Source organism: Myotis daubentonii, chromosome 1 (genome assembly GCF_963259705.1).
Source record: "Myotis daubentonii chromosome 1, mMyoDau2.1, whole genome shotgun sequence".
Lineage (NCBI taxonomy): Eukaryota > Metazoa > Chordata > Mammalia > Chiroptera > Vespertilionidae > Myotis > Myotis daubentonii.
The window spans coordinates 135830284-135844343 of NC_081840.1; the positions used below are offsets into that span (position 1 = coordinate 135830284).

The 14060-nt window shown below is 40.5% G+C and overlaps 1 protein-coding gene across 2 annotated transcripts in view; it reads right to left on the reverse strand.

Annotated features, from left to right (window-relative positions):
• NEBL (nebulette) overlaps positions 1 to 14060 on the reverse strand; it is a 395366-nt gene that overhangs the window by 38004 nt on the left and 343302 nt on the right. Inside the window, exons 20-25 of one of the 2 annotated variants that reach the window (XM_059660686.1) lie at positions 12930 to 13040; positions 12653 to 12763; positions 8557 to 8661; positions 6555 to 6647; positions 3623 to 3715; positions 486 to 578 (exon numbers count right to left, since the gene is read on the reverse strand). The exons of the other annotated variant lie outside the window; for it this stretch is intronic. Of the exons in view, the coding sequence (XP_059516669.1) occupies positions 486 to 578; positions 3623 to 3715; positions 6555 to 6647; positions 8557 to 8661; positions 12653 to 12763; positions 12930 to 13040 (606 nt within the window). The remainder of the gene's footprint in view (positions 1 to 485; positions 579 to 3622; positions 3716 to 6554; positions 6648 to 8556; positions 8662 to 12652; positions 12764 to 12929; positions 13041 to 14060) is intronic. 2 annotated transcript variants of the gene reach the window in all.

Consider the following 14060-nt stretch of genomic DNA (forward strand, 5'->3'; position numbering starts at 1 on the left):
GATTACTGACTGGTGAAATAATTTTTCCACTTTATTTATAAGGTTTCCTGCCATGACAGTATGTCTTAGGACCCCAGGTCTTCTTCTGACCTACTCCAGCCAATATTTTTCCCTCCGTTGACAGCAGACCCCCAACTCCCCAGGTCCCTGCCTGGATATCGTTTTAGAGATCTACCAGCTGAATCACGAGGTCCATGAGGACAGGAACTGGGTCTTATCCGTCTCTGCATACCAGTGACCAGGATAATGTCTGGCACATTGGTGTGCTTATTGAAGATTTTTTAAATAAACAGAAATGTCTAAATTATAGTAAAACAACCCCAAATTTCCTACACTCCAGTGAAAGGGCCCCAGTTCATGCCCTCCCATGTATGCCTGTAAGAAGGACCATCACAATGCAGAGGGTTCAAAGGTTTTCAGAGAGTGCTGTGATGAATAAGAATGTGTAATGTGTGATACAATAAGAGAAAACAGAGACAACTTGCCGTACTCAGCTGCTCCTGGTTCCTCCTCACTCTCTCTATCTCTGGTGTCATGCTGACTGGGGTTGCCCTGTAGCTCTGCTCTTTGTACTGGAGCTGGGAACACAGGGTAAGACAGCGTGAGGCTGCGGGGAGGAAACGGCTGCCCCTCCACCGGCAGGATCAGAGGAGATGCGCATGCTGCAGAGCATTCATTAGTTAGACTCTTCATCGGGATCCTAAGTGAAATATGCCTTGCTGAGAGGCTTCATCATATTGATCCCAGACTACGCTTTTTCTTGTCCAAATGTTTCAAATCCCACCTTTGGTTGTTACTCTTCCAATTGCATCATGTATTTGACCTTATCAGTGATAGCAAATGATTCCTTCTGTGAATGTATTTCTTCATTGCAGTAAAGCAACACTGATCAAGTTACCATTTTATATTTCAAAAGAAAGGGGGATTATATCAGCTCTATGCTTGTACCTTAGGGGTGAACGGTCACGATAGAAAGAAACCATGAACCTCACAGTTTTCTTCTCTGAAAACATCCAACCTTGGAAGGCTTGCCCTCTGGAAGAGCAGTAGGGACGTTTTCCTGGCCTGCAGCATAGAGGTGCCTTTGCTTAGCCAGGGCTTTGCCGGGAGCCGGTCCATCCTTGCTGTTTCAAGGGACCTGGCATATATGGCATACGGTTCTTAATATGTTTGCTCACCTTCTTGGCGCTGTGTTTTAACCAAGGTCACCTCTCCGAGAAAGGTTGAATCCCCAGGTAGGGATTTTCCCCTGAAGTTAGGGAGGGAATAAAACCCCTCAACTAAGTGCCAGGCGGGTAATTAATCCCTTTAACTATGAACAATCATGCTTAAACTACATAATCTTTTCTCCCTGGAATGGAGATAAGAAACGCCCTAACCTTTGTAATAGAGATTGATAGGATTGAATCAACTGGTATAAATACAGTTGTAACAAGACAGAAACACTCAGAACTTAGAACACAGAACTCATGAGACAGAATTCAGAAGACAGAAAGACACAGAACTTAGAACACAGGGCTTGGAAGACAGGACCAAGAGAGACAGAGCCTAGGCACAGAACCTACACAGAACATTCTCTAGAGACAGAAGATGGACCCCAGCATCTGAACCTGACTACAGAAATTGGCAAGAGAACCTGACTAGAACCTGGTGACTGAACCTGACTGGAGTACCTGGACAGAACCTCTCTGGAGAGCCTAAGCAGAACCTCTCTGGAGATCGAGACCAGAACTTGGCTAGAGATCCTGGCTAGGCTGCTGATCAACTGAACGCTGTCTCCGTGTCATTCCTTCTTCGCCGACTCCGTCTACACCTTTGGGGACCCCTGGACCCGCTGGGGCTGGACCCTGGCAGGGCTTCAGACCCATCGGTTGCGGTCAGCTTTCCTAGCAATTCCACACACCCCAGAAAATAAATGAGCAGCCAACACCGAGGGGAAAAATGGTATGTCCACCAACTGAATTTTTGACAGGCAGAAGTAAAACTCAGAGATAAAATCCTATAAGGAACTCCGCAAGGACGTGGTAGCGATTTTTTAAAGTTTAAATTTAGCATAAATTTAATAAATTTTTTTTCCTAAGAAATTACCAGGCCTACAGGGCCTGCAGATAAAATGGACTTGAGTTTCCACCCTTGGCAGTGAATGTGCAAGTAAAGAGACATTTGATAAGTTTGGAAAATAAGCGACAAAGGGACAGGCCCCTTCTACAATGTGTGACCTTCTCTGTGCCATGGCGTGCATGTTGAGAGGTTAGGCAGACTCTGTGTCTGGGGTAACTGTGTGAGTCAAAGTGAGGCAAGGTCCAGTGTAATCTCTATGGGCTGCAAGGTACATGGAGATGGCTCTGGGTAGAGCTCAGAGGGGAAAATCTATAGGACAGCATTACTGATGTGGAGAGGCTAGTGAAGCTGATTTCTGGTGGATGTAGGTTTGGGGACATAAGGGTGATGTGGAGATTGTTCGTATTTTGCATTCATCCATTTGCAAACATGCCCAGTGCTTTATAGGCAATATCTCACTTAACACTTTAGACCCTGTGTTATAGATGAGGGAACGGAGGCTTGGAGAGCCGGGTGGCTTATGAAGGTTATAGGACAAGTAAGGCCTGGAGATGGGATTGAGCCAGCAGTCCAGGGTCCACATTCGTCCCCGCTATTCCAGTGTTATCTAAATATCCACCATTTGCAAACCACTTACCTATGTGTCATGCCAGATGCCATCTGTGCTGTGATTTATATATTTTTTCAGTTCTTTTACTAGCTATTCTTTTCAAATAAAGTTATTTTTAAGGGAGTGTTATGCTTCTATGATGAACACATTAAGACTGCTTAATCACTAAATCAAGGCCTAATAATCAGCAAGCCACTGAACTGCATCTATGTGTGAACCACATTTAAGGGACACTGTGGGTCTCCCAACTGCCCCCCTGAAAGACCCCACCGTCATCTTGTGCCACACTTCACCCCAAGTACCCATCACACTAAGCCTCCTCCAGCTTGAACAAGCCTTGGATTCTGAACAGAATCAGTTTGCTCTTCCAGCAAGGCCGTTCCCCAGCAAACCCACCCCAAACCTTGATTAATTCTTCCTGCTCTAACTCAAATGTCACTTTTTCTCCAAGAGTTTTACTCTCTCTCACTAACACAGCCTTCCTTCTCTGCATTTCCCTACATCATTTTGCAAGAGGAATTATTGCTTATTATTAAATGAGATATTGCATGTAAAGTACTCAAAAAGCAGAGTAAACACCCAATAAATATTGGTTATTGTTATAACACTTAATGCATCATCATTACTTTTTTATGCCTGTTTCTCCTAGAGACCTTGAGAATATTCACAGCCTTAACTTTAGGGTTTGCCTTACTCATCTTTGAATTCCCCCCAAAATAAAAATACAGTAGGAATTCAATAACATGTTTGTGTTTTGCAAATAGGCAAATGCACATGAAGCATGGGTTAGGTGTCATGGAGGCCATGAAGGTGTGTGAGACCCTATCTCTGCCTTTCAAGAACTGGCCCTCCTGAATGGTATTCACCATAATGGGCCTCCACCTTTGTAATTGTCATGTATGGTACTAGCCAGTAAAACAGCAAACAATACTTCAGGAAATGTGATCCTACATTGCTAATGTTCTTCTGGTTTTCTTTAATTCCCTTTAGCTCTGGAGAATCAGAAATGGCTGCTGCATGCTTTATCCCTTCTTTGTATTTCACCTGCATAATTTATTTTTAAAAATGTGGGTGTTATTCAACACAATGCTTTTAAAAAGTTTAAAATTCTTCATTTGTAACTATTGCATAATTGAAATTTCCTAATTTTAACATTAATTTTCCTTCAATGGGAATACAAATTTTTATTTCATCTGATACTTTCAGGATTCCTTTATATACAGTACAAATAAGTCCATATCTATTCACCTATCCATCATTGTAGGAGTTTTTTAATTAAAGAAAATGTTGTTTATGATAATAAGTTTTGTCATTAGGCAAATATAAAAAAAAACCTTGGAAAATACTTGAGGTAATATCATAATTTATTATTGTCTATACAAAATGTAGTTTCTATTTATTGCTATGTTAAATTTACCACATATTTAAAGGCAAATGTCAAATTAAGTTAGCTACTGAATCTTGGGAACACTGCTTAGTTGACTAAGAGCATTCCAATAATCCAGAATAAGGAAATGTGGCCATGATAAAAGAATAGAAAGGGGGAGGTAGAGGTACTTGTTCTAAAAACAGAGGCCACTGTGTCCTAATCACTATAGAAAAACCAGTAGCAGAAAGTCAGCAACTGTCTTCTACCTTCACAATCATGTCATGGAAAGCCAGCCTATAACCTGGCACACAATTCACTGAAAAGCTCCTCTTTCAAATCTATTTAGAGCAGGGGTCCTCAAGCTTTTTAAACAGGGGGCCAGTTCACTGTCCCTCAGACCGTTGGAGGGCCGGACTATAGTTAAAAAAAAAAACAACTATAAACAAATTCCTATGCACACTGCACATATCTTATTTTAAAGTAAAAAAACAAAACAGGAACAAATACAATATTTGTATTTGCATGTGGCCCACAGGCTTTAGTTTGAGGACCCCTGATCTAGAGGAACATCAACCCAACAAATGGTAATACCAGAACACATTTATGTACGGGACAAGAAACAGCTCTTTAACTTATAAATGCCATCATATCAGGTATTATTTTAATGTCTAAAATTCATGGAAGATTGGATTCAAAAAAAGGACACAACTATATATTTAGATGTGAAAACAGGCTAAAGAGGCACACACTGAAGCTTAGCAAAGACTTAAATCTACAAAAGAAACACATTTTAGAAATCACTGGGTAGCATTTAAGGTGTTTAAAGCTAAAATCCATGCGGCGAGTCAAAAAAAGTGGTACCTGAATACCTCAGATACCATCTATGGCAGTGTCTATGGATTTAATGTGAGTAATAATGCAATATTAGTCTGGATCCAAAAGAGTTAAATTGAGAGTACGCTGAAACAGGCTACCACTAAATAAGATTCAGAAATGGTTCTTAGAGAAAGCTAATAGCTAAAAGGCTTGTACTCTGGAGGTGGAAAATGTCGAGATCTTTAAATGTTAGAGAATCATATCTTGGTTTGACAGATCTAGCTAATCTTGAAAGGGCAACTTTCCATTTGAATACTAAGCAGGAGTTTATGGCCCAACCTCACAGAGATGCAGAACTATGCATTTATTGTGCTGGCAGAGGCAGTGGGACGCTGGGAGAACAAATGATATACTGTACTACTTGGTGTGATTTTCCTCGGGTGAGAAGTTAAACATGATTAAAGATGAACATTTTTGTTTTCCATGGGACTCTAATCAAAATGGCACAGTCATTTCACTGTAGGCAATAGAACTGCACGCTACAGAACATTTATAACATTATATTCCACTACACTGATGTGTACATTTCAAATATTATCATTTGGAAGTGAAGGAAACAAACATTTTACACTTTTCTGCCAAACTAATTTCCTACCAGACCTGAGTGTTGCCTGACACAGGCTCTCTCCATGTGGAGCACAGCACATGTATATACCCTCAGCATTAGGCCCTTCTCCTTGTACTTTCTGCAGGAGATACCTTCATTCATGCTACAGAGATTTTATTACACCAGCATTCTGTAGATTTCTTATAAATTCATTTTGAAGTACATTTTACTACAGCATTAGTTGCCTTTCCTGCTCCTTCTCCCCAAATGCCAGCACACACTCATATTCTAAAATGAATGCCATGTAACTATTGGAGTTCCTGACACATGAATAGAATCAAGGAATTTTCACTTGGATTACTTAAAGAAAGGCTTGGCCTCCAAGGGTGAAGGTAAAGAGAAGGCCTAAATGGGGATTCAAGAAAAGAACCCTTTAGACTTCCTCGTCAACAAACTAAACATACATGGAAGGATGCCCATTGATGTATGGATAGCAATTATCCATTGTCAATGTCAAGCAATTTTGTTATTATACCCATAACATTAAGCACCTCCCCAACCATCCCAACTAGCTCAAAAGGAAATGGAGGGGAAGTTAATTTACAAATGATAGTTAAAGTGTACGTTTTCCTTTGCTAGAAGCTGGAAGAGGTAGAGGCCAATGGGGCCTTTGAAACCCTCTCTTAAGACACCAAGTAAATGTTCTAAGGCCTTTAATCATTCCCCAGGGCAAAATTCCTTTCTTCCAAGTTGCAGAGAGGTACTGAAATGTATCCTTTCTCTAAAAAATTTAATACAGTGAAAATTCCGTTTAAAAAGATAAAATCTAGTCCTAGATGTCACGACTATACTATTAAAGTGATCGATCTCTTGTGCTCTATGATACAGCAAGATGAAACACTGCTTTAGGTTCAAGGGGAACAAGGCTACAAATTTCCTTCTGAAAGTCAGATGTTTGATATTTGATGAAATAGCATGTCAACAATGTAAAGAATAAAAGAAAAAGGCAACTAGTTTAGTAAAGAATGAAAAACATTTATCTAACTTACATTTGCTTTTGGAAAGGATAATTAATGCCATAGAGAACTTACTGAACTAATATTCTGCTGATTTTTCTTCACTCGTTCAATCTCTGGAGAATCTTTTACTGCTGTGCCAGCTCCTACTTCTTTCTTATAAAATACCTTTATTATAAGAGAATGAAATAATAACTATACACTTATTAGCATTCAAACCCTAGACTTGATTTTTATAAAAGACAATTTCTCAAGTCTTAGAGTAACGTGATTACAGCTTCTATTTATGAGCACCATTGGCACATTAATTAATTAAATAATCCATTATGAGAATAAATGCCCAACTTTGGTTTCATAGGCCATAATCCTACAAGTAACCCTCTTATGCATGTTCTAAGGCATGCTTGGTATCTTATATGGCTACAAATTATTTGCTCTAAGAATATGTTAGAGAACTAAAGTTTCCTTCTTCAAATATAAATGCCACATGGGTATTTGAGAAAAATCAAAGTGCACACTATAAAAGTTCACTAATTCAAAAACAGCATGAAATTTTAAGCAGGTGTTAATCTCCAAACACAAAAATACCCTCGTTCTCTTTAAAGAAAATATTAACTCTATCATCAACATAATTCAGTATTTTCCTCATCTTCCATTTATTCATTATACTCCCCATGTCTTTCCACCCCCACCAATATCTACGCCTTTCCAGCATAAACCAAAAAAAAAGTGCTGTACAAAAAATAATAAAAATGGAAGAATTATAAGAAAGCCGTGAGGACAGAATGAATTCTTCTTTTGAAGTGTGATAACCCATATGTCAGGGTTGGGAGAGTGACATGAGAGATGTTCTCCAAAAGCTAGAAATCTAGAATACCATGAAATCACAGGACTTGAGAGCCAAAACAGCCTTTTTCTCAAACCCTGCCTTCCAACAGGACTCCATTTCTTAGCACAGCCTGACTATGAAGACTCAGAGGCACTTGCCCATTAGCACTTGTCAATTTTTTAGCAAGTAGAAAAATATTTCAGAAGTTATCAGACTTAATAGAATTTATATTTTGATGAGACATTTGCTTAGCTACTAAATGAGCTAAATTCTACATTAAAATACTGGCTGTATGGCTTTAGCCAGTTTGGCTCAGTAGATAGAGCATCAGCCGACAGACTGAAGGGTACCAGGTTTGATTCTGGTCAAGGGCACATACTGATTACAGCTTGATCCCTGGCCCTGGTTGCAACCCATGTGGGAGGCAACCATACAATGTGTCTGTCTCACATCGACATTTCTCTCTCTCTCTCCCCTTCCATTCCACTCTCTGTAAAATCAATGGGGAAAAAAATCCTCAGGTGTGGATTAACAAAATAAACAAAGAAAAATACTGGCTATCTGGTCAGTTTTTATCACATGGCTGCAAGTTATATCGTACAATTCAAGTTCATATATCCATTAAACATAGACCCAATTTCTTTTTTTTTCTTTTTTAAATATATATTTTCATTGATTTCTGAAAGGAAGGGAGAGGAAGAGAGAGATAGAAACATCAATGATGAGAATCATTGGTCGGCTACCTCCTGAACGCCACCCACTGAGGGTTGAGCCCACAACCCAAACATGTGCCCTTGACCGGAATCACACCTGGGACCCTTTAGTCCGCAGGCCAACGCTCTATCCACTGAACCACACCAGCTAGGGCCCCAATTTCTTAATGGCACTGATACAATTCTTATTGCTCAAAATAAATATATGAAAGTTTAAGAACTGGTTACCAACTAGTAAGTTTGGGAAGGAAATCTCTTCATCTGACTATTTTCATCTTCAAGGTAAAGGTATGTATAGAAGATTAAGACCTCTTTTTCTGAGTGAAAATTAATAAATTCAGTTAAAAATAACTATAGCTTGTACTAAAGAAGAAAATTTGGATTTGTAATTCTAAAACAATCATAATAAAGAAATAAAGATAATACAGATAGAAAATTCAAGTAATGCAGAAAAATAAATGAGACAATGAGGGAAGGTCCTCCGTACAAAATACAATTTCAAAGAGGCGACTAAAAAGAAATAATGGCTACTCACTGAACTAATGTTTTGTTGAGTTGTCTTAATTCTCTGGATTTCAGGAGTATCTGCCACAGGAGAATAGTTAGAAAGCATCTTCTCTGCTTCATCTTTATACTTTTTCTAGAAATACAAACAGTTAATATCAACCTGAAACTTTGTGTGTGTGCACATATGAGACAGAGACAGAGAAAATGATAGTGATAATACTTCAAATTCGACTTTACCACCTGGCTGCAAGTTATATCATATGATTCAAAGCAGTTGCTGATGCAACAGCAAACATAAGGGGTATGCTAACCGAGTAAGCCAGCAGTCAGGGAGCAGCCTCACCTCTGCTCAGGCAGTGGTCCCACCCCTGTCCATTCCAGGCCTCAGGAGGGCGTGACCTCTAAGCCACTCTTTGTTTAGAACCTACTCTTTTAGGAGCAGTCCCACCCCTGCTCACAGTTACCCCATAGTTCCTGCAAGTAACCCAGCTCTCTAGATCTTCTTGTTTTTGTGCTTCTGGGTTTATGTTCTTCTTCCTACTTCAAGTAAAGATACATCTGAGCCCTGACTGGGTGGCTCAGTTGACTGGTGTGTCCTCCTGTACACCAAAAGATTATGGATTCAATTCCCAGTCAAGGCACATACCTAGGTTTTGGGTTCAATCCCTGGTCAGGGCATATATGGGAGACAACCTGTTGATTGTCAATGCTTCTCTCACATATCAATGTCGCTCTCTACCTATCTATCTATCTATCTATCTATCTATCTATCTATCTATCTCCCTTTCCCCTTCCTTTCTCTCTAAAAGTCAATAAAAACATATCCTCGGGTAAGGATTAAAAAAAGATATATTTGATTAAGGTAATAGTGCCTTAAAATAAAAATTATTTTATTATTCCCTCTTACAGATAGGGAAATTGAGTCACTAAGTAAGAAGTGTCAGAACTAGGATTTAAAACCAGGCACTCTAATTCCAAAATCAGTAATGTTAACCATTATGACACACTATTGCTTGTTAGGAAAGGTAATTTTGTTCATGTTGAAATTCACCATAGCATCATTACATCCTCTAGAATTCCACTGGTAAGTTAAAACAGACATTCTGACAGCTGAGGCATAATCTCCCGTAAAGCCTTTACTCTTGATTCCATTACCTTCTCATAGCATATATCATGATTTGTCATACTCTCCTTGCATGGTTATTAAATTAACCTGTACCTCCCAAAGAGCAAAATCATATCTAATTTTGCATGTAAACAGGTGCTCAGGAAGTATTTGCTGAATGAATGAATGAATGAATGAGCTTGGTATTCCTGAGATAGCAACTTCTCTCCACTAACTCAAATGGCTTTTTGTCTATTTTACATATTTATTTAGGACAGCGGTTCTCAACCTGTGGGTCGCGACCCCTTTGGGGGTCGAACGACCCTTTCACAGGGGTCGCCTAAGACCATCAGAAAACACATATATAATTACATATTGTTTTTGTGATTAATCACCATGCTTTAATTATGTTCAATTTGTAACAATGAAATTAGGGGTCACCACAACATGAGAAACTATATTAAAGGGTCGTGGCATTAGGAAGGTTGAGAACCACTGATCTAGGATATTAGTTTAGCTGATTTAGTTCGAGCACTTCTCCAAGTTCACATGCCATCATGAGACACTGAGGACAGATGGACATGCACATCAGGGCCATCCCAACTGCTGTCATCTGATAGGGCTGAGAAGCAGACAACTCCTTTGACAGCTGACTCTGCCATCTTGATTCTCACATTTTTTAGCCAGCAGATGTTTAGACTCCTTGCTTATATTTTAACCAGAATTTAAAAATATTTGGTTAAACGTTATTTTCAGCATAAATCCCATTAACTAAATTTAGTTCATCCCCTTTACTATTTATTTTCCACTGAGATTCATTCTTTTCCATGTAAATTTTATAGCAGGGAAATATTTCACTAATGAAAATTTTTACTCAAATCAGATTTTTAATTCTTCCATTAAATATTTTCTTTTGTGGTCATTATTCCACCCATATCTAGTTTTCCTGAGGTTAAATTTGGCATCTTACCAAAAAAACAAAACCAAAAACAAAACTTAGTTCTTAATTTTTATTCACTATTAGAGGCCCGGTGCACAAAATATGTGGAGTGTGAGGGAGAAGGGAAAGTTCCTCAGCTTGGCCTGCACCCTCTCGCAATCCAGGACCGCTTGCCCCTAACCACTCGCCTGACTGCCTACTCACTCCTAACTGCTCACCTGCCTGCCTGCTCACCCCTAACCGCTCACCTGCCTGCCTGCCTGCCCCTAACTGCTCACCTGCCTGCCTGCTCCGTGTGCATCATACAAACTGGTCGTTCTGGTCGTTCCGTTACAACTGTTACATATATATATATATATATATATATATATATATATATATATATATATATATATATATATACTAGAGGCCCGGTGCACAAAAATTTGTGCACTCGGGGGGGGAGGGGGGGTCCCTCAGCCTGGCCTGTGCCCTCTAGCAGTCTGGGACCCCTCGGGAGATAACGACCTGCTGGCTTAGGCCTGCTCCCGGGTGGCAGAGGGCAGGCCCAATCCCTAGGTGCAGCCCCTGGTCGGGCTCAGAGCAGGGCTGATTGGGGAGTTGGGGCGCCGCCCCCTGTCACACTCAAGGCAGGGTCGATGGGGAGGTTGTGGAGCAACCCCCTGTCACACACAGAGCAGGGCCCATCAGGGGGGTTGGGGCTCTGTACCCTGTCACGCACAGAGCAGGGCCCATCAGGGGGTTGGGGTGCTGCCCTCTATCACCCACAGAGCAGGGCCCATCAGGGGGTTGGGGCGCCGCCACTCTCACACTCAGGGCAGGGCCGAGGGGGAGGTTATGGCTCTACCCCGTCACACACAGAGCAGGGCCCGTGGGGGGGGGGGGAGCTCCCCCCTATCAGGCACAGAGCAGGGTGGAAAGGGAGGTTGTGGCCCCGCCCCCTGTCACACACAGAGCCGCAGGACGATCAGGGGGTTTGGGTGCTGCCCCCTGTCACGCTGATTCCAGTGCCGGGAGGCCTCACGGCTCCGCTGATCCCGGTTCTGGGAGGCATATTACCCTTTTACTATATAGGATAGAGGCCTGGTGCACGGGTGGGGCTGGCTGGTTTGCCCTGAAGGGTGTTCTGGATCAGGGTGGGGGTCCCCACTGGGGTGCCTGGCCAGTCTGGGTGAGGGGCTGAGGGCTGTTTTCAGGCTGGGGGTGACTGAACTCCCAAACGCTCCTTTTTCCTTTTTTTTTTTTTTTTTTTTTTTTAATTCTGTGCCAGCTTTAGCTTGAGGCTTGGCTCCAGCTCTTAGGCCTCTGGCTGAAAGTAGGTTTCTGGCCTTTGCTTACAATGTTGCGAATCTGCTGGCTGAAGTTGGGCGTATTTGTTACAATGTTTCTTAAACTGCCAGCTCAGAGGCAGCGGCAGGCGGGGAACGTTGGTTTCCTCCGTCACTGAGGCAACCAAGCCTCATGTTAGTTTCAAGCTGCCTGGCTGCCGGCCGCCATCTTGGCTGACAGTTAATTTGCATAACTCGCTGATTAGCCAATGAAAAGGGTATCGGTCGTACGCCAATTACCATGTTTCTCTTTTATTAGATAGGATATATATATATATACATATATATATATATATATATATATATATATATGGATTCACTTTCACTTTATACTTTGTGCAGTTTTACTCACTTTTAGTTTTAGTTGGAGCTATTTTAAAGATAATACTCATTATGAAATGGGGAAAAAGACAATTAATTCATTTGTAATCTTGTTTCTGTCGTGAACATTAAATCCAAGTATGCAATACAGTTTTCTGGTGTGTGTTTTAAAGGTCAAAATGTCCTTGAATGCAAAACAGGGGCTCCAGCAGGGGAGCTCTGACAGTGAATAATGTCCGTGGAATTGAATCTGCAGCAGTTGTCCCTTTCATTAGTGAAGTTAATTAAGTTTGGCCAATGGTTCCTTTACAATGGAGTGCACTGACTTTGAATTCAGTGCCCTCAAAAAGGTATCAATCATAGCAATGCACAAAACACATGGTGACTGGCTGTTAGAATACATTGTTCTGAGCAGCTTAACGACACCAACCTGGCTATAGATTTCCGATGCCCTCTTGGCTCGCAGCATATCCAGAACGTCCATGCTCACTTGCATTCCTTTCCCTTTGATTTCTGTTTCCAGATCTTTCTTATATTCTATCTAAAAGAGTAGAAAGGAATCTTCAGTGCTTTGCTTAACCTTCCAGAGCAATGTAGATATTTATGTGTTCAAATCTCAAAGCCACACACGTGGAAATACCATTTGTACTCGTTCTATATACAATTCAATATGTTTTTTTAAACTTTGTATGTCATTCATCTCTTACCTGGCTGGCCATTCCGGATGCTTTCTTGGCTCTCTGGATATCAAGTGTGTCTGTGCTCACCTGCATGCCCTTCCCTTTAATTTCAGTCTCTAGATCTCTTTTATAGTCTTTCTGTAAAAAATAAAACATGCAATTAGAACTCTAAAATAATTTTTAAATTTTGATGTCATTTCACCATCAGAATCATGTCTTCTGGAGATACACTGGAACTTTAAGTCTTTTATTTCCATAGAAGTTTAGAATTTTTAACTTGTGGTAGAAACATGACTTGGAATGTCTTAGTCACATAGTCAGAAGGCTTTTTCCTACTCACCTGAATTAAGAAAGAAACCATAGTTAATCCAGGGGAAACTGTCTATATATGAGAAAATTGATGAACTATAGATTAATATATCACTCAGTTAATGAATATCAGATATGGGTTTGTAAAATTGTCACTTTTTGCTCTGTAATGAATAATTGCTTGTTGCTTCCCTGAAATCTAACTCCCACCTTTCCCTGCTTTAGCTCCCTGACTTACCACTGCTTCCCCATTCGAAGCCACTCAGCTCGGGGGAGACTGCCCAGATGCATTGGCCCTGCTGGACTTAAATCGATCATTATACCTATCCCTGGCTCTTCATGATTGGTTCAGGGATAGGTGCATTCTTTCTCCTCGCGAGCTATCAAAAGACTCTTTCCTTCGGTCCCTGAAGGAAGTGGCCGCAGGAGCTGCTAGATGCCTCTTTGCAAGCAGAAGAAGAAAGCCTGCCTAAGAACTAAAAGACAGAAACCAAGCCTGATTTACACAGTTTGCGTCCTACATCAAGCTATGTCTAAGAATTCCTCTGCTGTTTGGTACAAGAACAGTAAATGTTCTGCTTTCCTGAGCTATTTTGAGTTGGATTATCTGTTACTTACAAAATATCAAAACTACACACACAAATGTCTTAAAAGACTCTTGTCACACTTTAAAACTAATTATTATAAAATTCAACAAGCTGTACTCATAATTGTATTCTTTTCTGGATGCATGCTACTCTTCAAAGAAAAATTTTATTAAGAGGAAGAAGTTATTGACAGTATCTAAATTACGCTTCTTCCAAAAACAGTTATTTCACATTGTGTTCACATACTCTAGATTTATAGATT